General features: G+C 39.1%; 1 protein-coding gene across 1 annotated transcript in view; it reads left to right on the top strand.

The window, feature by feature from the left end:
• zbtb16b (zinc finger and BTB domain containing 16b) overlaps window positions 1–15,164 on the top strand; it is a 32,921-nt gene extending 17,757 nt beyond the window's left edge. The window contains exons 5-7 of the mRNA XM_008424969.3: window positions 5,702–5,872; window positions 8,413–8,580; window positions 11,246–15,164. Of these exons, the coding sequence (XP_008423191.2) occupies window positions 5,702–5,872; window positions 8,413–8,580; window positions 11,246–11,475 (569 nt within the window). The 3' untranslated portion in view covers window positions 11,476–15,164. The remainder of the gene's footprint in view (window positions 1–5,701; window positions 5,873–8,412; window positions 8,581–11,245) is intronic.
• The last annotated feature ends 7,992 nt before the right edge of the window (window positions 15,165–23,156 follow it).

The following is a 23,156-nucleotide window of genomic DNA, read 5'->3' as shown; positions in this document are numbered from 1 at the left end:
GTATTGTACATTCTAAAATGTAGCACTTACTAAAGAGATACTTATTACAAAATGTTTGTGAATCATTGCTGCAGACCTAAGATTTCCAGAAAGCTGCCGACATTTCCAAATAAAGTCCACTGTATTGGAACAAAATAGAGGACATTGCTGGAATACATTGGTTTTTCTAGTAGTAAACGCACAATAATTTTTAATTTTATTTCAATTGAAGATGTTTATGATGCAGTGTATTCCAAAAAGACACACGGTATCACATCCTACATTTTTTCCAATTGGTATGAGGTAGTTTTACCTCATATTTATCCTTTTACACCAAAGCCAATTGGATTGGCACCAAAGACATTTATAGTCTAATCTGACCAAAGCTCACAGTTCCAAAAGAACCTGCAGATTTTAGTACATTTCACACACTCATATTTGTGATGGTAGGACAGGAAATGCTTCTTTCCTGGTTTGACCTCCAAACAGCAAGTTGTCTTGTTGATGGAGTCTAACAGTTATGGACACATGGTGACCTCAAGACGCCACTCTTTGCTGCAGGTCTTTGTTTCCTCTCTTTTACCATCCTCCTCATTGTGCCTGGTAGCCAGATTAATATGTGTCCACTTTAAGAAAATGGTCATCTGTATCTCAGGGAAACAGGAATTCATTGATTGCTAAAACATCACATTAACTAATCAAATAATATAAACAGTTAAAAATAATTATTTCACAACATAAGTCAATAAAAGTACTCAAACAAAAATTGAACATTTAAAAAATATGATTCATTTTAAAGCTATTCCAAGTCTTTAACAGCCCCATCCGCCATCAGAATCCTCCCCGTGTTCATCCAACATTTCAACATACAGATAATTAATTGATGGGCTCCAAACACGAAAGTTAAGAAGAATTTACCCCGATTTGTGGTCATTGCTGATACAATCCTTTGTTCCGTCTGCGGTGGGGTTTTGCTCCCAGATTCTCAGGGTGGGAAACTTTTGTTTGCTGCTTGAAAAGAAACAGGCTGCGCCTATTTGTGAATGAAGGGATTAGCTCGAACACTTCACCCCTGCAAGGACCATGATCCTATCTGGTTGCCTGGACACATGGTTTTGTTTCTTAGGCAGCGTGAGAGCCAGGCCAGCTCCCCACCTCAGCCGGACTGAATTAAGTGGCAGATGAAAAGAGGCAGAGTGTGTAAAAATCATGAGTGTGCGGCACCATCCTGATAGAGATATGCCGACGCGGCATTAGAACCTCAAGCCCGTCTCATTCAGACAAGTAGTCGTGCTTTAGGCGGGCAGCTCTGTCATATGATGCACAGTGAAAATGCAGAAATGCTCAAAAGTAAATCATTATTCTCCACTGTTAAAGCCTTCCTCCCACTGAACACAAAGCTTTGAGAAAACCCATTGATTACATGGTATTTACCCCTCTGTGGGCCAAAGGTCAGAGGGGTCAGCCTGCGCCTCAAAAAGGCCAAATCCCACACCTATTGTGCAGTTCGGGGTGAGAAAGCAGGGGGCAACGGCAGCCAACTTTAGGGGCCTATTTTCTCATAAAGAAGCTCCTCTGCACTTATTACAAAAGCTTACAAGAAAAAAAAAATCCACGACCAAAAAGAAAAAAAAAACCTTTGAGAAGTTAACAGAGCGCGGTGAGGTGAAATGTCACCACTAACACACACACACACACGCACACACAAACACTCCTTTTAGGTTTCTTTTTTCCTCTTCTTTTTACACTTCAAGATATTATTCGGTATTTTTATTTTCAGCAGCCGTCAGTTGCGCGGAATAAAAACGACCGCTGAGCTGTTTGTCAGTGTGTGTCAGCCGCAGATCAAGGGTGAAGATTCTTGTGACAGAATATTTGTCATTTCTATTCTCAAGTTTCAGGATTGTTGGTGACAGAAGGATCAGGTCTACATCTGTGGATGTCTGCGAGTGTCAGCGAGCGACGGTTTCTCAGGCGCAGAGAAACTAAACTTTCACCACAGACTGAAAAATGCACGAGCCGCAGAGAAGGCAGGAGTTCGCGATGTCTGATGGTTGATATAAATTGGGGTAATTAAAGCAGCTTTGATGTATTCACGTTGGATTAGGTGCTCTCCCTGCAGCTACTGTTTGAACAGGAACAGAAAGCGCTCCCCCTGCTGGCCGCAGCAACTACCAAAAAGAGGAAATCAAATGTATCAGGGGTTATAAAGAGATTCAATTTGCTACCTTTTTTTTTTTAAATGTGTTTTGCTTTGGTTTTGGATGGCTCATTATCCAGGCCTCACAGCTGCAGCTTCCAGTAGAATTAGCAGAGTATGACTCAGGCACAGAGGGAAGCTGGTTAGGCACTCCAATGATTTCCTGTACGGTCAGCGGATGCAGGGCGTAGGGTGGCAGCAGAGGCGTTCAAAATGGAAAGCCTTTTGTTTACAACTAAAATATTGTGATCTGCGGGTGAGGAAAGAGCCCTAGTCATTAGGCTTTAGTTGAAAGACGGGGATCGTTGAAGTTGTGTGTGGAGCCTATGACTAATAGGCTCGGTCAATGAGGCCCTGAACCTTATTGTGTGTCCTTTGTGGGGGCTAAAGTCCCCCAAACAGGTGCAGCTCATTCCACCGGAGTGGCTCAGTGAAGGATTGTTGAGATCAGGGAATGTCTTTCATCCCATCTTCTTTGTGTCAAAGGGATAGTTCAGCATTTTTTCAAGTGAAAATCTATTAAAACCGTACAAGCTCGCATCTTTCTGGCTACAAATAACTGTCTTAGAAGAGAAACCAACATTGCAGGCTCATCTTTATAAATAAGGTACATCACTGGAAAAATGTAATCCAATATAATATATTTTGATTACACACACGCTCCGAGCTAATGAGGTATCAAAATTCTGTTTCTCAGAAATGCTCAATATTACATTAGACCAATAAAAGAAGAGAAATGTTTTATTCTGAAATAATCAGCCTACTAAAAATACTGTACTACTCGGTGTGTGGGTGTTGTTCATTTTGCACGACTTACTTCATCAATGCAGGCTTATCAACGGAGTCGATAAGCCTGTGGTTCTGTTTGGGAAGCCCAGGTTGCTTTGCAAACAGCCCTCAGGTCCTAAGAAGTGTTGGGTCTGGTGTCTCAGCTGCCTCTTGTTAATACTCCAAATACTCTATGAGGTTCAGCTCAGTTTGCTGGTCATTCAAGAACAATGGCATCATCGTCATTATTAAAGCCAGTATCGGTACTTTGACACTGTGGGCAGGTGTGAAGTCCTGCTGGAAAATAAAATTGTTTCTATAAACGTCTTCATCAGAAACATTCTGCAGAATTTCCTGATAGACATACTGATGTGTAAAATATGGATCCTTAAAGACGTAAGCAAGATGCCTCTAACGATAAAAACAAAATATGTACAAAGGGTAGGTCTGTGTGTGGTGGGTCTTCAATCAGTGACACCAGCTGCAGTCCATGCTTGGTGAATCTCCTCCAGGCTATCCGTTCTAAACTGTAGTTACTGATGTAACTTTTTCCCTTCACTCAACTTTCCATTTGTATGCTGTCATAGAAGCATTCTGAACAGGCATCTTCTTCAGCAGCTAACTTTTGTTGCTCAACTTATATGTAAAGAATATCAGTGACTATAACCTGGACAGCTGTCAAGTCAGCAGTCTTCATCATTATTGATGTGTAAGCTATAAAATTATGTTTCTCTAATAATTATTTTTACTTGTCTTTTGCAATAGTTTGAGATAGTTTGAGCTTTCATCGGCTACAAGCCATAATCTTCAAAATTAACAGAAAACACTTCAAATAAATCAAACCATGTAATGAATCGATGCAAGTTTCACTTTTTGATTTGAATTACTGAAATAAATTAACTTTTTAATTTTTAAAAACAATAATATTTGGAGCTTTACATGTAAATCCTTGAATCTCCTCTGTAGAAAGTAGTAGCACGTAGGAAGCCCTGAATAGTCATTCAAAACCCGCCTATTTTCCCCAAAGCTCCGCCTTGGAGGACCTGCACATGCAGAATGCTTTTTAGACAGGAAGATATTGTCAGTGACCTCCACCTTACTTTTAGTGTAATATCACGCTTCTCTCTAAATACCATTAAGATGCGACATGTATAAATACGTTCCCATAAAGCACAGTTAAGTTTGAGTGTGGGGTTGCTTTAGGATGGCTGATCTTTGGTCATGGCCTCTCTTGGGCTAGCCAGTAGGGTCCAACTAATATGAATTTGTACAAATTATTAAAATAATACATTTAAGGTAAGATACAAAACTACTTATTATCCTTAACGCAACCTCACATCAAGAATCCTGTACCATTTTTCTATTATCTACATTTGTTGAGTTTTTAGCTTTAATTTTCAGAACCTTAGAATAAAAAAAAGGCTTTGTCAAACTATAGTTATCTATAAAATGCTGAGCTTTGCTTTGTTTGAATAAATCAGGAGGCATGGATTAGTAAACAATGTGATGTGAATGTGTTTGATTTACTCCTTAAAATGTGAATTTGCTTGATTTGTTTTCTCGTTCTCTCTTTCTTTCTTTCTTTGAGCGGGCTCGTCTGTCTGCTAACTTGATTGAACCTAAAGCAAGTGTCTGACACTCTTCCCTCTTAGTATGAGTGTGCTGTATCCCTTTCCCTGCGTTAATTCCAATTTAATTGCCAGTTGCCTCAAGGCACTTCAATAACAGTAACAAATGATTTGATTTAGTGGACCTCATCAGACTGCATTTTAAATGCGACACAGCAACCCCACTTGAATTCCAATGAAGTGCTGGCACAGTCCTCTGTTTACTAATGATCCTCTGCTGGAGATGTCTGATTGAATCTGAGTCAGGAGCAATGGGACCTGCTCACATTGTAAATGATCTGCAACCTGAGCAGACAGAGAAATAAGGACCTCATAATCTCACATTAAAGCATCGCTCTCCAGGACACGCACATTATGTCAATGCTGCCCATTAGTCCCGGTCTCTCCGGCTAGCCGCACATGTGAGTTTGCGTCGGCGTGGATGCCAGAAAAGGGTTCGAGAGCTGGTGTCTGCTGCCACCCCCCGAACCCGGTAGCTCAAGTGTCGACTGTATGACAGCCAATGGATCTTCTTCACGTAGCCATTTTGACTTGAACAACCCTGCCAGCGACTCCCCTATCTGTATTCCTCGCCACACTCCGTGCAACAGGAAAGCAGCCCCAAAGAGATGCCAGGTCACACACAGGATTAAACTGGATTGTGTTTTTTCCTGCAGTCCTGCCTTTAATGGCTTGATATCGCTACTTAACATTCAGCACGGAGCACGTAGTGTAGGCATCATTTAGGGTGGAGCCACTATCAGCTGCTCTTTGAGCACAGAGACGGAGGACTTCACAGGCTGAAGCCGACTCCTGATGGGGGGAATGAAGAGAATAATTAGACATCTAACACGCCAGGAAGGAGGCATTGATTGTGTGATTGGCATGCCGTGTGCATTGTGTGGGGGGAAATTCTTAAAGAAAACAATCACTTTCATGGTTTAAAATAGCGTGTATAAAGACTCGCAGCTGAAAGTGCCTCCGGGCTTTTAGGGGAGTTAGTTTAGGTAGAGGCGCTTGCTCTTTGAAAGAAGCTTTTCCCTCAGAGGACTTGCACAAAGTTGAAGTGACCCAGTTTCCCCACTTAAGGCCCTGTCTGTGTATGGTACTGAAATAACTGCGCGTCTGTGTCTTGTGCGTTCTCCAGGGACTGACATGGCGGTGTTCTGTCTGCTGTGTGCGAAGCGCTTCCAGACCCAGAAGGCCCTGCAGCAGCACATGGAGGTCCATGCAGGGATGCACAGCTACATCTGCAGCCACTGTGAGCGCCCCTTCCCCAGTCACACCACCCTCAAAAGACACTTGCGCTCCCATACGGGTAAGGAGTCATTTTAGCTATTATCAAATGAAAAAAAAAAAAATCCAAACTAACCAGGCTCTATGTGAAAAAGTCATCTCTATAATACAGTGAATCTATACAGTAATCATAAATATATAAATCACTTTCTTTATCAAAAGCTGAGTCAATATTAGCCACAACAAGATCATATTACCTTCAGACCTGCACACTAAAGAAATCCTTCGAGCAGGATTTGCCTAACATCAGTAAGCTAAACGATTTATAAAAATAACAAATTTTTGTCTCAATCTAAACAAATTTAAGAACAGAAGAGAAAGATGTTGGCATTTGTCTGAAAAAGGCTCATAAAGCCATTTCCAAGGCTTTGAGATTGTCTTACCACAGTTGGAGTGATCATCTACCACTGGGGAAAAACAGTGGCGATCCACTATGCTAACCAATTATGGCCGACCTACCAGAATCATTCAAATCATTCGAAGAATCCATCAATGACCAGGTTACACAAGAACCCAAACATCAGCTGAGAACTTCAAATATCACTTGACTAACTTAGACTCAGTGTTCAAAATCCAATAAGATGAGCAGGAGTCTGGGCAAGAATGGCCTCTACAAAAATCTCTTCAGAAACCACTGCTGACCAAAAGCGGCACAGAGGCCTGGCCCATTTCATATTTATGTAAAAAACATCCTAATGTTGATCTCAAAAATTATGTAAAAAGAAAATTCAGTTGATTTCTGAGACAAACTGCACTATTTAGAAGATGTAAATCTCCCTTAAAACCAACAGCATATTATTAAAATATATTGACAGTCATATAAGATTGTGTTTGTCATATTTGAAGCTTCTTGTCTTCAGAAGAATAAAGATGACTTAGTACAATTTATGAAATCTAGAATTCAGCTCTCTACCATCAGAAGAGATAACCAGACATCAGTTTGTGAATTAATGCCCAAAGACACTTGAGTTATGCAGCAGGTAAACAATCCAAAACACTGAATGGTTCAGTCGAAACCAAACTTTGACAGTGGTTGAAATGCCATGACATGACTTTAAATAGGCCGTCCTTGAGAACCTGCATCACCGTCGACTTAAAAGTAGTTTTGTAAAGAAGAGCAGTTCTATCAAGTGTGGCACAACTAGCTGTTAGTACTGGAACAGATTACCATTTCACTTAGCATCATGCTTGTTTGCATAGCTTTTTTCTCTTAAGAACTGATCACCATTTGAATATTAGCACAGTATGCAGCACTGCTGCCTTGCAATGCAACATAAAGGTCTGGAATCCTGACTGGGAGTTTTCTGCATCCCCATCCTTTGGATTTGTGGACTGTCTCTGGGTTCTCCCTCCCACAGTCCAACAACATGCATGTTTGCTTAATTGGTTGCTATAAATTACCTTTAGTTGTGTGTGTTGTGTGCATGGCTGTTTGTCGTGTGGTGGACTGGCGACCTGTCCAGCCTCTGACCCGACGATCACTGGAAGCAGGCCGCGGTCCCTTGAGCAGAGACAGGTTGTAGAAGGCTGAATAGCTGGATGAAGGGAGAAATACTTTTTCACAGCACTGTATGTTGAAAAGAGATGAAGAGCTGTGTTATTTCTGTATATAGGTTAATTTCCTCAGGTTATTGGCTGTAAGGTTTTTAGTCAATTTGCACGCATCCTCTCCCACTCTTCCTTCTCGCTCTCTATAGGATGACTCACCTCTCCGATGACAGCACTGTACCTTTATGGCCGGTGCGTATTTTTGGGCAATCTCATCCTGTTTATATTTCGGGTTCTTAGACAGCCTTTGGGGCCTCTGCAATTCATGGCTGTCACTTCTTGTGTGGTTCACGGAAAATGATAGAGGAAACCCAAATAAATATTGAAGGAAAAGCAAATGGAAATGACTTGTCTCTGTGTGCTGCTGAGGGTGAGTCTCGGTGCCGCGGGAGACGGGGAGATATTTACTGAAAAGATGTCCCCTTTTCTTCTCCTACCTTAAATAACACTACCAGCTGTCAGGACGGCTTGATGTCTAGACGGGAGAAATACATAATTGATGTGAAGAGACAGAAGTGAAGGGAGTTTTGGCCATGGCGGCGTATCTTGTTTGTATGCCATTCTGCTTGGAAGTAACATTTTGTAAATGTCATCTGCTCCACAGTGGGGTGGGGGATTGGGGAGAATCGGCCTGTAATGAGGAGAGCAATGTATCCTCTGACTTGGCTGTTGCTGTGGACACTGAGATAATGAGGCACATAGGTCATTGGAGATGAGTCAAACCCTCAGCCTAGGAGAGAAATAGATTAACTACAGTATAGGGAACAGAGCAGCGCATTCCCGAAGGACTTTTATTAGCTGTTAGCATACAGCCAAGAGGAGTGTCCTCGTGTCAAAACATTAGCGACGACTGAAAGCACGATGTTTCCCTAATGGCCGTATCCAGACAGGCCTGTGTGGGTATCTGACCTACGCCGTTTCGCCTGCACCACGACATGCAGTGCCAGTGACAAAGTTGTTCTGTGATGCTTCCTGTAACGGCGGCGCGCGTGTGTGATGCGACTGTGCTCCTAGGCGATCACCCGTTTGAGTGTGAATTCTGCGGGAGCTGCTTCAGAGACGACGGCACGCTCAGGGGCCATAAACGCATCCACACCGGGGAGAAGCCCTACGAGTGCAACGGCTGCGGCAAGAGGTTCAGCCTGAAACACCAGCTGGAGACGCACTACCGGGTTCACACAGGTGAGACGCTTGAAGTCGTACACCGACACAGTTCATTGCAACGTTATTCATGCCCCTTCATGTTTCATCTGAATATTGTTGGGATTTTATGCGGTAGACCAACACAAAGCAGTGCATGTTGTTGATGGAATCATCATGTTTGCCTTTTGGCTTTTCTCTCTAGGGTTTGCTACAGTGGGTCATCTGTCTCCGTCTGACCCCATCTTTCACAGTGTAGTTGATGGAACATGATTTTTAAAATTGAAAATTGTCCTTGCAATGATCTGAAAAAACAAAGTATTTTTTTCGGCCCCCCTTATATTGTAGAAGTAACTCCAGGACCACACAAAGAAACACGGGACAGCTACACCTGCTACACCTTCTGGTGTTGGTCTCTACAAAACTCTGACAATTTTTCTATGCAAAATAGTTCAAGTGGAGCCAGATTTGATAGACTAATTCTAAAAGTTTTTAAAGATTTTAATTTGATTTATGCCTGGACTTTGACTAGACCAGAAGGTAAGAATCATTCTCAGCCTCTAATCTTCTAAAACCTCTTACAAGATTATTTCTGGGCTGAAATATAATTACTTTAATCTTACTCCTGGTATAATATGACCAGTTTTCCTGCATCTGCTCTGTAGTGGCAGCATTGTGCTGCATATCTGTGCCTCTGTGATGCACAGATATGCAGTGAGTTGAGCAGTGGTAGCTTTCTGCTGCAAGTGACATTCTCCATCCAGCTGGTTTAAAGGGCTTTTGGTTGATCTGCTCCATGTTCACTTTCATCACTATGTTTGATCCTTTATAAACATCCTAGGCCCTCGTGGAGGAACCGAGATAAAAGTAAACAGGTTTATTTTAAAGTTTAGCCTCATTAAATTTGATCTTAGTGTATTCTCAATGGTAACATTTTGAATGAATGAATTGTGGTTCCACTTCACAATTATGTGGTTCATTGTTTTGGTTTATCACATAAAATTCTAATAAAATCCATTGAAGCTTGTGAATGTGATGTGAAAATAGAGGAAACATATGAAGGTGTTTGAACATTTAATGTAAGGCCCTGTACCTTTCATGTACTACTTACCAAGGCCAGAAAAAATTGATTCTTTTCATTAACACACATTCTCCATTCAGTAAGTCGATTTAAAGAAACCGTACAGCAACACACTCACTCACACACACACAAAGCATGCACGACGCACACACACACGCACACACACACACACACACACACACACACACACACACACACACATAATCCTTCAAACTACCACCTTATTAAGCAGGCTATTACAAAAATAACCATTTGAGACTGAATAGTCATTTTCAATTCATTTTCCTTCTCGTCTGATCAGGCTGTTCCAGTCACACATGAATCTGTACAAAAGTGACCAAAGTTTTAGATTTTCCTTTTCAAAATTAGTTTTTGATTCTGAACTGGACATTAAAAAAATGATAGAAAGCATACAAGAGTAAATATTGGTTAATTTGTTTCAAACAAAGAGCTTGATGAGATGCTTTAATCCAACAAGTTTTCAATTTCAATTTTATTCCTTAGGTGTAGCTGCTGCTGCTCAAGTCTGACACCCAGTGGTTTGCTTTGGTTCCATAATGTGGCGCTCAGTGTACATTGGCTATGATTTATACACAAAGTTCCTATAACGTTTGTCATTTTCCAGACTACCAAGTTAAGTTTTCAGCTATTTAATGCAGAAAGTTCAAAATGCATTTAAAGCTAATATTGGCTGGAAAAGGTAGACACTGCAGATAAAAAAAAAAGTTTAAGAGAAATCTGGAAAGTTAACTGCAGATTCCCTTTTAGAAATAAATATCCGTTTCTTCTAAAGCCATGGTCAAGTCAAGTTTGTTTGAATTGTCTTGTTGCTTAAATGTGCTTTACATGTCAAGGTTCCTATGCAGTCTGGAATAATATGAGATGCCATGATGGTGCGCAAGCTATGGCACAAGTACCCCGGTGGTCCTTGGTCTGCCTTTAGTGGTACTCAATAACTTTAGCCTAATTATTTGCAAGGTAAACAGCCCATTTATGAAAAATAACACTCTGGACTTTTCAAGGTTCCAATACATACATCATGTTTTTTTTTTACGGAGTTCCATCAAAAACAAGGAAGGAAAAAGGATACACGAAATAGAATGAATTATTAAGAGAAACCCGAACAGAGAGATGGAAGAAGAGGAGAGAAACGGGGGGGACAGGAATGAAGTAACACACGGGAGTAAAGCAGTCGGGTCATAAGAGGAAAGAAAAGAAGAACACAAGAGTAGAAGGAAGGAACGATACAAGGAAAGAGAAGGATGGACAAGAGGGAGAAAGGAAACAAGGAGAGAAAAGTAAACAGAGTGGGCATGGGGGAAGAAAGGAGGAGACAAGGAAGATGTAAGGAAGACAAAGCAGAAGAACATGAAGAAAGAATGGAAAGGACAACATTTAGTCTGTGGGACAAGGATAAAATATGGAGATAAAAATCACTTTATATTCTCTGTTATTTTTTCCGCATTTAAACAAACCAGCAAAGTGCTGAAAACAATTGCCACCTTTTTCCAGACAGCAGATTCTGGAAAAATATCAGTGAGCTACAACATCAAATTATCATCAAAAATCCAGCTACAGACTCATTTTAATCCTCCGTTTGTTTGTTTGTTTGTGGCCTTTTCTTAGGTGAGAAGCCATTTGAGTGCAAGCTTTGCCACCAGCGTTCCAGGGACTACTCGGCCATGATCAAGCACCTGCGTACGCACAACGGAGCCTCTCCGTACCAGTGCACCATCTGCCAGGACTTCTGCCCGAGCCTGGCCGCCATGCAGAAGCACATGAAGGGCCACAAGCCTGAGGACGTGCCGACCGACTGGAGGATAGAGAAGACGTACCTGTACGTCTGCTACGTCTGAGCAGGACTTGGACACCAGGCGCAGAAACCGTCACGACTGGGTGAAAACTGGGGCTGCTGGGTTTAATGCTGAACCGTTAAAAAGTATTCTGCTGTTTTAGGGCAAAGTGTCCCTTAGAGATAGAAAAGAAGAAAAGGGTTTTTTTGGGGAGAGGCGGGTGTTTTGTAACCCAGACGTACAAAGCAGGATTACAGAAGTGTTTACAGAGTAAAGCTGCAGCTAATGATTACTTTTATTAGCAGTTGAATTATTCCGAATATGAAGAATGCTGTAAAGTAGAGACAACTTGGCAATGACATTCTAAATAAATGAGAGTCAAATCCAAAGAGATTTACTTAGCCTTTCTCTAAATCTCAAACTCTGACATTTCGAGGAGCAGAGAGCGCGGCTGTCCTTGTAACAGTTAAAGAAATTAATTAGAAAAGCTGCTGACAGATTCCTGATGATTTAACTGTTCGAGTCCTCACACACACACACACAAACACACGATACCCCGCGCGCAGGTTAGATATCACGTCTTGAGAATCTATTGTGGTGAAAACATCAACACCACAGTGAATGACCGCTGACCTGCAGCAACCACAGGATTTGAGCGACTTCAGTTGTGTTAAAAATATACCCTTAAAAGCTCCATTTGCTAAACTTTGCAACTTCTCTCTCCTAATTTCCTCTGACTTAGCTTTGTTTCCCTGCTGGGTTTTCAGTTTGGAGTCCAGTTTTTTTTTTCTGCATGTTCTTTTTTTTTTTTTCTTTACTTGAACGGCTGACCTCATGAGCTTGATCTCTTTAATTGCCTTGTCTTCTCATGCAGTCAGCGTTGATTTGGAGGCGACTCGCTCGCAAATCTGAGTTGCTTCCGTGAAAAGTTTTTTGCTATTTATATGTTATCTATGTGTTACCAAATATATGTGCTGGTTTTCATCACGTGGTCTGTGTCTGTAGGGATGTTTCCTCGTAGAGCAAGCTCTACCTCCTCACTAGAGACGCACCGAGAGACTGGCACCGGGCAAATTTCAGCTGGATTGGCCCCGACCAGTGATGGTGCGCATAAAGTTAAACTGTCTTCAGAACGGGTTGCTATAGCAGCACCAATCTTCACAGTAGATGCTGTTATGAAGAGAAGAAGCCTTAATGTTAGCCGTTTCTAGCCGTTAGTGAAGTGACTAAGAATAAAATCAGAGGAGGAAGAGAGATGCAAAGAGCTATTTAAAAGGAAACTATTTAACAATTTGCTGCAACAAAGTGAGAGAGCAAGACTTGAAGCAGATAATAGTAAGGCTGAACAGAGAACAGCAAATCAACTTTTTTTGTGCATTTTCTGTTTTGAGTATCCATTCTTGTAAAGCAACAAATCCATAAAACATGCTTCTTAATATATACACATTTTTTATGTGTACAACTAGCACAAACGTTTTCTGTCAATTTTTCTCTTGGGGCCTCCGGACCAGAAGGGGTCCCCTTGGAAATTGCCAAATGTGCTTCTTCTACCATCCCTTGTATTACAGAACAAAAATCCTCTTTTATTACATCTGTTCTCACCCATTGGGTTGCAAAGCAGCAATAAATTCCTTTGTTGTAATCTTCTAAGTTGGAAACTTTACATTGTATGAATGTAACTTAACATATCCAATGATAAATGCAAACATTTTGTTTCATGGTAGCTATCCATGTAGTACTTGTGAGTTAAAAACTAAAAAACACCTGGGAATATTATGAACACATTCCGAGAATATGGTTTCAATAGACTTGGAAAGTATGCTCCAGTGTGGCCTCGATAGTCCAGGGTGGAGGGAATAATCAGAGCACCCGATGGAGATCTGCAGAGTGCATGTTGGGGTCACGGCTTTGGTTCCCCAGTAGTTCTATGTGCACCGAATTGGTGAATAGCACAGTTACACCGAAATGTACTCACAAATTATTTTTTTTGTCAAAATAAAGCTAAAATATATTTCCCCCCAACTATTTTTTAATTTTCTTTCGAAAGGTCGACCTTTTGTATTTTGAATTCCAGAATTATTCATGTCCGTTCCCATGAAAATCCTATTATATTGCATGGAAATTTTCCAACTAAGAACATTTCTGGAATTTTGCTACCCTGCTCACACACACGCACACATGCGCGTGCACACTGCGAGGTCACCTTTGCTCCTAATATTTAAAACAATACATGACCTTGCATGGCAAGAAAGCTAAAAAATTATTCAGAATATTGTTCTTATTTCTTCTAAGTTCTCAAAGAGAAATTAAAATTAGTCAAACTCTGCATCAGGAGGGCAAAGCTTTGCAAAAAAAACCCAAAAAAACAGATGGGTTACTGGTGGCACAATTCCAAACTCTATCGCTTACTGGTTTTTAATTTTCACTGCAAATTATTTTTCAGCAAGATTCATTTAAAAAAAAAAAACAATTTCCATGGTCAAACGGTGTGTAAAGAAAAAAAAACGTGACAAGCCTCTGCAAGGCTTTTAAGTGTTTATTTTTTAAATCATCGCTTCTATATAGATGTCTTATAAAAATCACAGAATCAGAATTTTCTATTAGAAAAGATAAAAAAAATAACATGAAAATAAGTTGTGTTTTTATAAAACATGAGCAGAAAATTCTGACATCCGACTCCTATGAGGTGCAGGTCGTCGTTGGTCGTAGTGTAGCTGTAAACGTACTGTCATGGTATGTGATTCCCCCAGTGTGAGCCCGACGCCGCCTTTTTAGATTTGAACACGTCGTATTTTTATTTTTTTTTTGGTATTACGGTAATTTGCTATTTGTTTACATTCGGTATGATTTGAGAGACATCTTAATGTTTGTGTGTGTGTTTTGTTTTGTTTTTGTACGAGTTTGATTAAGACCCCTCCCTCGTGCCTCTTTTATAAGTAGAGCATAAATGTGCTTGAGTACATGGGTTTGTGCTGTCGGTTGGTGTTTTCTGGGTGTTTGTTTATTGTTACTAAAACTAAAGATAGACTGCCATGTAGATCCACTTTGTCTGAACATTGCAAATGGAAGCAACATACTGTGATAGTGGCTGATAATCTGATGCAAGGCCTGAGCAACTTTTTATGGGGGAAAAAAAAATAAAGAAATAATAAATAAAAAGAAAAGCGGCGCGGCTCGTCTCAAACCGTTCCCTTCAGAGTGACAATGGACTGACATCTCTGGACGATGAGCAAAATCTTGGCGTATGCAGGCATTACCGAAGCCTCTCTAAGTAGCCAACAACACTCAGTGCCATGAAAACCCACAGTCACTGTATCTATTCTACATGAACATGCACTATAAAATGGATTTCCTCGGTGGACCAAAAGAAATAGAGCACTTTTGTTTGAAAAGGATTTTTTTTTCTTTGATCTTTGTATGTTGTGATAATGCAGCTGTCTTTTATTTGATGTGTCCTAGAAGGATGTGATTAGCATTGTTTAGATTATGTCACTGTCTGTCTACCTCAGGACCAGATCAAAGCTCGAGCTGGTATCCAATCAGGGTTGTTCTTCTTGCCATGTGTGCAGTAAAGAAAAAAAAAAAAAGAAAAAAAATGGGGAAAAAAAATCAGAAAAATCCCTCTTCATTACAGCTTTGTAACACAGTGTGTGCAAATGTTTTCTCAGTGTGGATTCAGGCACAACTCTGTATGCGTCAGTGTTCAGTGGCATGGTTTAAAAAAAGAATAAAACGATTTACTATTTTATGCACCTCGTCTCGGTTTCCTGCTGTTGCTTCTGTCTGCTTTCGGAGCTTTTATTTGATCCTCTCCGCACCAAACATGCACGTTATTTACACCTGCCTGACATGTTCTAAATATGCAACACCTTTTTATCGGCGTCCTATAGAACTGCCATAGAAAACAGAATCTATAATATGTTTAGACTTTTTTAAGAAATCAAATGATAGTTTGCTCAAGTTTGTACTTCTAACCACTTGAAGCTGGCAGCAGCTAAAGATTTTCCCTGCCATTTTTTTTATACAACTAATTTATTCAGTTCACTTGAAGCCATTCCCGCAGTTTCTATATTCTAATTATTTCAGCTGTTCCTGTTATTTCTGCCAATAAAAATAGGCAAGCAACTAACAAGCGTAAACTTTGGATATAATACCCCATAATGAAAGCACTCTCCTGTAAGGGGGAACAAATACTTAAACCCCACACAACTATACTGTTATTGCCAGCCAATAAACATATCTAAAAAGGCTTGTGGGGTTGTTGCTTTTCCATTTATTGTAGTAGAATAATCACATTTTTTTTTTTATTATTTTAAGAAGTTGTTTCAACAATACAGAAGTCTCTGGCTCTCCAGACATTTACCCTTTAAATGATTCTAATTTGTGGAGCCCAACAGGTATAATATCAGTAATTAATCTTGATCAATACTTGGATGGGATCCTGTGCAGAACAGAGCAGTTTTGTGTTTCTGGAAGTTATATTCTCAAAAATATAACCTCCAGAGTCAAAAATAAACTTCACAGTTTGATTACACATGCATAGTTGGCACATAAATTGTGTCCAAGAGATGTTTTTTTTTTATTATTGCTTAAAAGTTTAAACTGTGCAGTCTGCTGCTGCAGAGTGAGCACTCTGTTGATTGGCATCATCTTTCTTGGGTATATTTTACAGTTGGAACAGTAAATAGTTGCAAGGTTTTTTATTTTTAGAGAAATGTCTGAAGTGGTAGAAGTTAGATAAAATTGTTTCAGAAATAACTGGGGTAAAACTCCAGAGCTTCACATGGGAGCAACACTGAGCATCTGCAGACAACTGGAAAGTTAAGTGGAACCACAAAACGTTATTTTATTTGCTTACCGAGTGAGTTTTAATCTCTACTTTCCATGGAGCACAAAGGTTTTTAAAGGTTTTAATTTTTCAAAACATCTAGCCAAATTAATTAATTACTTAATTACTTGGTTTAGTGATCTCATTCCTTAAACCTAAATACTGTAGAACTCTAGTTCCAGCCTTGTGTTGTAATGCAGGACGTTACATAATGTGTTGGAAGCAGGGAGCCAGTAAGAGTGGCAGAGATTTTATATTAAATTGTTTCTTAATTCAGGATTTTTTCCTACTGAATACATGTATTCAGATTAAAATGTTGGATTTTTTCCACCTCATTTTTCAGTGTGATACTACATGATTCATTTACTTCCAGTATTTATCAGGGTTGTCAATAAATATGGCATCCTGTGTTCTAAAAGTAATCAAATTGCAGGAAACTTTATCATATCACTTCATTTTCAATATCTCTGCATAACTGTATTTATTTATTTCCTTTCAGTTTGTCGTTTTTTCTCCTGTAATGATTGAAGTATTCTTCTGATAATTTTTTATTTGTTTAGTTTCTCCAGCATTAAAAATGTATAAAGCGTTACCAACTGACAGCTTGCTTGTCCAAGTGATTGAAAAATGCATAAACGATGGTAACCTAAAGGTAGAGACATTTGAAAAGGCAAAGCAGCAACGCCTCACATCTCTGAAGCTGCAGGCAGAAAACGGCCAGAAAAAAAAAATTCTCATTCTCATCAAGTGTCAGTCTTCTGTATCTGTACCAACACTTTACCTTGTGGATAACCTCAACAAACATATGAAAACATCTGTTATGTGTTAAGGTCTTAGCCAAAGGCTATTTTAATTATGGATTTTGATTAAGTTATGGATTGATGAAATTTTGGGCCTTGGAGCTAAACGTAATCATTTCTGAAAGTCTTTCTGAGTTGAAACAGTTACTCTCTTTTTTCCCCCCTCCACTCGATTAGTTGAACTTTTGTGCAGACCCAGAGTGAAAGAACAGTAAGAGAACTGTTTACAGCAACATAACTGCAAAAAGGAGTTTGGTGTATTAAAGATAATATTTAAAATTGCATGTCGATTTAAACAAAAGGTCAATTTAAGATGAGAAAAGCTAAATGAAAACAGGGTAATGTTGACATTGGCAGCTTTGTTTTTTTTTTCTATAGTTATTCCCCTTCAATTTTTTTAGTGTCTCCACTAAAACTGCCTCTCAAAGAGATGCAATGTTATAATGGCTTTAATATTTAATTCATTGTCACCGTTTTGCTCTCGTATCATGTTGTTTTTCCTTTCACATTTTCGTTTCCCTAAAATCCTGTTTAATTCACTCAATTCAGTTGCATCATCTCACCAAAGTAAATGTAAACACGCCCAATAAGTCTGAACAAATACAGATTTATATTAGTCAAAGCATTTGCTAAATACAAGCTAAACTCCAACTAGTTATGCGTGCAGGGAGTAGAAAATACAAAAGAAAGTTCCTGCAGCATCAGAAAGGCTCGTTTCTTTGATATCTTGGTCCTTGGATCCCTATTTCCCTGCAAATGAATCACCACTGAGCTGGACCCTTAAAAGCTCTTCAATTGTATGTTTAGGATTGTTGCTCCTCTGAATGATTTGCAGCGCTCTGCTCAGTCTACCAGCACCACATGCTTCTGTTATGCCATCCTCAGGTTTCCTAAATTGTTCTGACATCACATTTTAGCTTCTACCTGCATGTTTCCATATTTTATTGTCATTAATTCAGTTTTGATTAGAAGCATTTTATTGAAATCAGTGGACTTCTGATTGCTAGCTAAGCTCTCCACACTCCCACCCCACTCTTGTTTTTATTTTAAAATATTTGATTTATGTTCAAACAAATAAATTCCCTTAGCATTAAGCTTTTGACACTGTGACATTATCATAAAAATGTTAATAACACAAACATGACTGACAGATTGGGTACATATGGCAACAGAACTGCAGTCATAATTTACATCAACGCCACAATGTTCTGCAGAATCCAAATGATTAAATGTATTAAATGTTCTGTTATCCATCTCTATACTTGTCAGGCAAAAAAATAATAAAACTGCTTTTAAGTGTATTTTTGTTTAAAATATAGCATCAGAGTAATTGGTATATCTTTTTCTCCCCAAAAAGGCATTAAAATGAATATTTGCTGAAGGACTGATAACCCCTTGCAACATCTGTAAAGGAAAACAATCATATATATTTATCTACAGCTGGTCAGCAAAAAATAACGACACATCAGCTTCTTAAAGGTGCATCAACAATGTCATATTTAGACCTGAATCAGCATGTGGGGGAAGAAAGGCCGAGGAACCCAAAGCCTTCAATAATATTCAGTTACATTTTGAGAGATTTAAAAGGGATCGGAAGGTTGTAGGTTCGACTCCAGCTTCCTCCTGCCACATGTCGATGTGCATCTGGGCAAGGGACTTAACCCCAAATTGCCTACCGATCTGCATATCGGCGTATAAATGTGTGAGCATTTGTGAGTGTGAATGGGTGAATGTGACTCTATGGGTGAATGTGACTCACTTAAAGCGCTTTGAGTGGTCAAAATGATTGGATAAAGTGCTATATAAGTTCAGTCCATTTACCATTTAAAAACTTCAATTATAAGCGTGATAATTCACAGCTCTTCTTCAGAGTATTCATATCTTTTAGAGTTTCCACAACAGAACTTATCAAAACATTTTAAACCTAGTCTTTTAAACCTAGTCGTAAACTGTATTCTTACGGTTTTTAAACTGGAAGAACCATTTCCATTAAAATGCATTGAAACTGCGGCATATCTGAACCGGCTCAGCTTTGGTTCTGCTGTCCTAATGCAGGCTGGGCTGCATTAAGCTTAGCAGGAACTACCTCCATCTGTCCAGATTGTTCCAGATCTGCCTGAAGCTCTTAAAGAGACAAAGTCAATTACTGTCGCAAGGGGAATATCATTCAATAATTAAGTGGCCTTCAAAATTAATTCCAGGACCCAGGTAATTTATTAATAAATTTAATTTTTTTTCTGTAAAAATGAAGTATGTAGGGGAGATGTATTAACATGAGGTTTAATAATTCTTCGTTTGATGGCTAGCATTCATTTTATCTAAGCTTTTTAGGTTTTGATTAATCTACCTTACCCAGTTTAGTTGCAGGACTCAAAATTCAAACAGCCTTGTTGTCCTGAGCGTATCTAACCTTCCCCAGATCTCATCATCTAAGATCCGAGCAGAAAGGAGTCGTGCGATTCTGACCGTGCGATAAGACAGAATCACTTCCAGCTCAGGCAGGGCCCCGCTCTCGGGCCGGAGCCTCTCCGAGTCTGCGTGGGAGCCGCTTCTAATGAAATCTCCTCTGTTTAATTAGAGCCAGCGTGGTGGGCAGCTAAAGCAAACCACATTACTCACCATCTGCTAAGAGCGCCGCTGCTCTTACCCACACTCACTATCATTAGCCGCTACAAGACAAGATACAAACACGTACATGACAGCCGTTTATTCATCCTGCCAGCGCCGACGCGGACGCAGCCGCACGCCATTTAGAGGCCCTCTCCTGCTGAGACCTGTCACAAACGCACTGCCCTGTGATTAATGTATGTTGCACCACAAAGCATCTAAATGAGAGTAGTCATCAGAGTTTAACCAGCAGAGCTGCAATCAGCTCTACAAAACACACTCCAGCATTTTTAACAACAAACTGTCCTCCAACAACTACTATTACTGATTCTACACATGGAAATGCAGAAAATGTTGATGTTCACGTCAACTGTTTTTTGACAAGGTTATACGTTTAAACATGAACACAGTTCTTCATATCCACCACAAGAGGGCAGCATGTTACAGCAGATGGCTTCTCCTGCTTTATTTTGTGTGTGTTACATGGACGGCTCACATTCAGCACATGATGTAGTGTTAGTGTGTGATGCTAACGACGCACATAGATCCGCTATGTCATCCTGTAAAGGTCAGTTCAGCCCCATCTGAACCTGATATGCAGCCATAAGACTCTTCACCCGACAGCGCAGCAGGATGTCCTGCAGACACAACGGCTTTGTTCGATGATAATATACTTTAACCAGGAATAGTTATTATTTACCTATGGTGTTTGCGCTGCATTTTGTGGTTTAGTCATTTTTAATTACTTTGTTTTATGTATTGTGCTGATTTATACGTCTTTCATTACATATTTTCTTTATAGCTGCATTTTTAATGCTAAGCTTTGAGCCAGACAAAACCAATACAGGAGACACGATACCAAATATCATAATAACCTGGAAGATAAGCAAGTCAGCTCTTCCTAATTAAAGAAGTTTTCCAAACACATGATAAAGTTGCATCATTATTTTGATCTTTGAGTTTTATCTTCTAGAATTTTTAGTTTTTTTAATGTCAAATTAGATAAATTCATAAAAGAAAAATAAATCCAATAATAATGACATCAGTTGTCACTAGAGGTGGGCGATATGGACTTAGAAATTTATCATGATATTTTGTGGTATAATTATGATACTGAGAGAAGTGAATGATGCTCTTATGGAACAAACTGTGGACAAAATTGCAAAAATGAATATTTCCAATAATACTGCTAGTTTTGAGGGATTTTTTAAAAATATTAACTCCGACTTATCAAGACAACACTAAATCAAAAATTCTTATAAGAAATTTTTCACAATGATTGATAAATGCCCACACCTAATAATCACCAAATGTATTAAGACATAATTGGAATAAAAAGTAAACAATCTTCAAATCTTCATTACAGTCTGAAGGCTCAAGCCTCATACTGTAAGCAGGGCCCATCTTCACACAGATCATGTGGATTTGTCATAAGAAAATATTCATTGTTTGATGTTGATGGTCCCGTTTACTAAAAGCTATATTTGGTGTGAGCTGAGTAAAACGATGGGATGTTTATCGACCTGCCTGCTGAATGACTGACCCTCTAGTCAAGAATTATTTCCACATCAGTCTGAAGGATTCGTAAAAATAGATTCTACTTATGAGAGTCAGAATAAATGTGCTCAACTGTCCAACCACTCTTCACTAAAACACACTGATAATAAGGCATAGGAGATTTTTACAACAAGGACAAGAATGTTTTGGTTTTAGTTAATAGTGTCCTCAACTGAGACCAACAAGAGGATGATGATTTTGGTGAATATGAAAGAATGAGATCATGAGACATTTCATATGGTAAACAATGCATCTACATTTCTATACAGAGCAATACTAGAAGAACACAAAAATGTTTTATTTTGCAATAGGTTTGAAAAAGCATAGCATTATAACAATGCACAGACGGTTAGATATTAAAGTATTTAAATATTTCATTTAAAGCCATTTTTTATCATTTCATACAGCAATATCATGTAAAGATACACAAAGGCGTTTATAGATTTGGACCAAAGCTTCATCAGTGACAATAGATGAGACTACACTGATCTGCAAATAAAAGGAAACATTCAACGTTAATTCAAAAGAGTGAAGAAAAGTCAAAATGAAAAAGATGAAAGGTGCAAAAACCATTCCTTCGAGTTCTCATGGCTACCTTCAAGTGAGAGGAATTAATTACCTTGTTAAGGCTGTGACTTATTCACAGTGATTGTTAGAAAAGGTCACAAGATGCAAATTTAGAAAATTGACTACTCGTACCTTTGATAATCAGCAGCTGCGCCTCCTCTAAACAGCCACATAGCATGCTGAAAATTTAAATAATTAATGTCTACACATTAAAGAAAGCTTTACCAAGCACATAGATTCAGATAACTGTTTGCAATTTCATTAGGAAATGGCAGCAAATGCAGACGGTGAAGGTCATGTTGAGGTCAGGGGAGAGCAGGAAAACTCAGATCACAAAGAGAAACACCAAAACCTGCTGGTGGATGTTTACAACAAGATCAACCATTCATAGACAAACAGCCTGATAAAGCTTTAAGAAAAATAAGCTGCTGACTAATCATGTTAAAGCTGCATAAGTTATTACTAGAGGGAAATTAAAAACTGTATCTTTTTTTTTTCTTTTAACCCAAAAGCCAAGTAATTTTTTTCACAATTGTTCATTTTCATTTCTGTACAAACTTATATTTATATTCCTTCTTATGTTCAGAACTGAGAAATTACGTATGTAGATAGAAGCAAATGATGCAGTCAAAAGTTGAGGCAGAGAGAAAACATTATATACTGAACAGAAAGCCATAAAATTATGGCTAAACAAAAAGAGACTTGGAATAAAGTCTCAAACTCCAATCTATGTTATCTGGCTGACATAAGTGGACAAGAAGGAAGAAGTCAAAAGAAATACCATTTGAGAGGCAGGAGGAGAAATGCATTTTCATACTGAAGAAACTTTATGCTCACAAACAACTACTATGGTCACTGTGTTGGTCTGGCTACTAAAACCCTGCTGCAATTACAGATCTGCAACATGTGGCATGATCTGTTGTTTCCTGTGGGAGTCCAGAATAATCCCAACACAAAGTGATGAACGTTTTTGGGTGGATTTAGAGTAGTCTGCCCTTAAGTCTCAACAATTTGTGTAGGAAGAATTCTGAGGAAAATCTGTGTTTTCACTTGATAAGCGGTTATATTTATGTTGGAAAGACCAAATATATTTCTATTTGCACTTTCTGGTTCCGTACAACAGATCATCTTTCATATATGATATTTCAGAGGGACAATGTTCCACAGGAGTTTATGTCAAAGCGCATTTAGGAATTATGCATAATTTTTGAAAAACAATGAAAAGGAAAACTGATAAGTTTATACAAGTTTCATTCTTTTAACATGTTTTGTGGTTGTCTAGTATTGAAGTTTCTTAAATGTCATGAAATATCTAAAAAAAAAAAAAGCACATCTTTATGTTTGTGTGTTTTGCTGGCTCGACTGTCCTTTCTCTATGACCTTTG

The sequence above is a fragment of the Poecilia reticulata genome, chromosome 13 (genome assembly GCF_904066995.2).
Source record: "Poecilia reticulata chromosome 13, P_reticulata-male-v2, whole genome shotgun sequence".
Classification (NCBI taxonomy): Eukaryota; Metazoa; Chordata; class Actinopteri; order Cyprinodontiformes; family Poeciliidae; genus Poecilia; species Poecilia reticulata.
The sequence above is the reverse complement of the archived record's forward strand: the minus strand, read 5'-3'. Positions and strand labels throughout refer to the sequence as shown.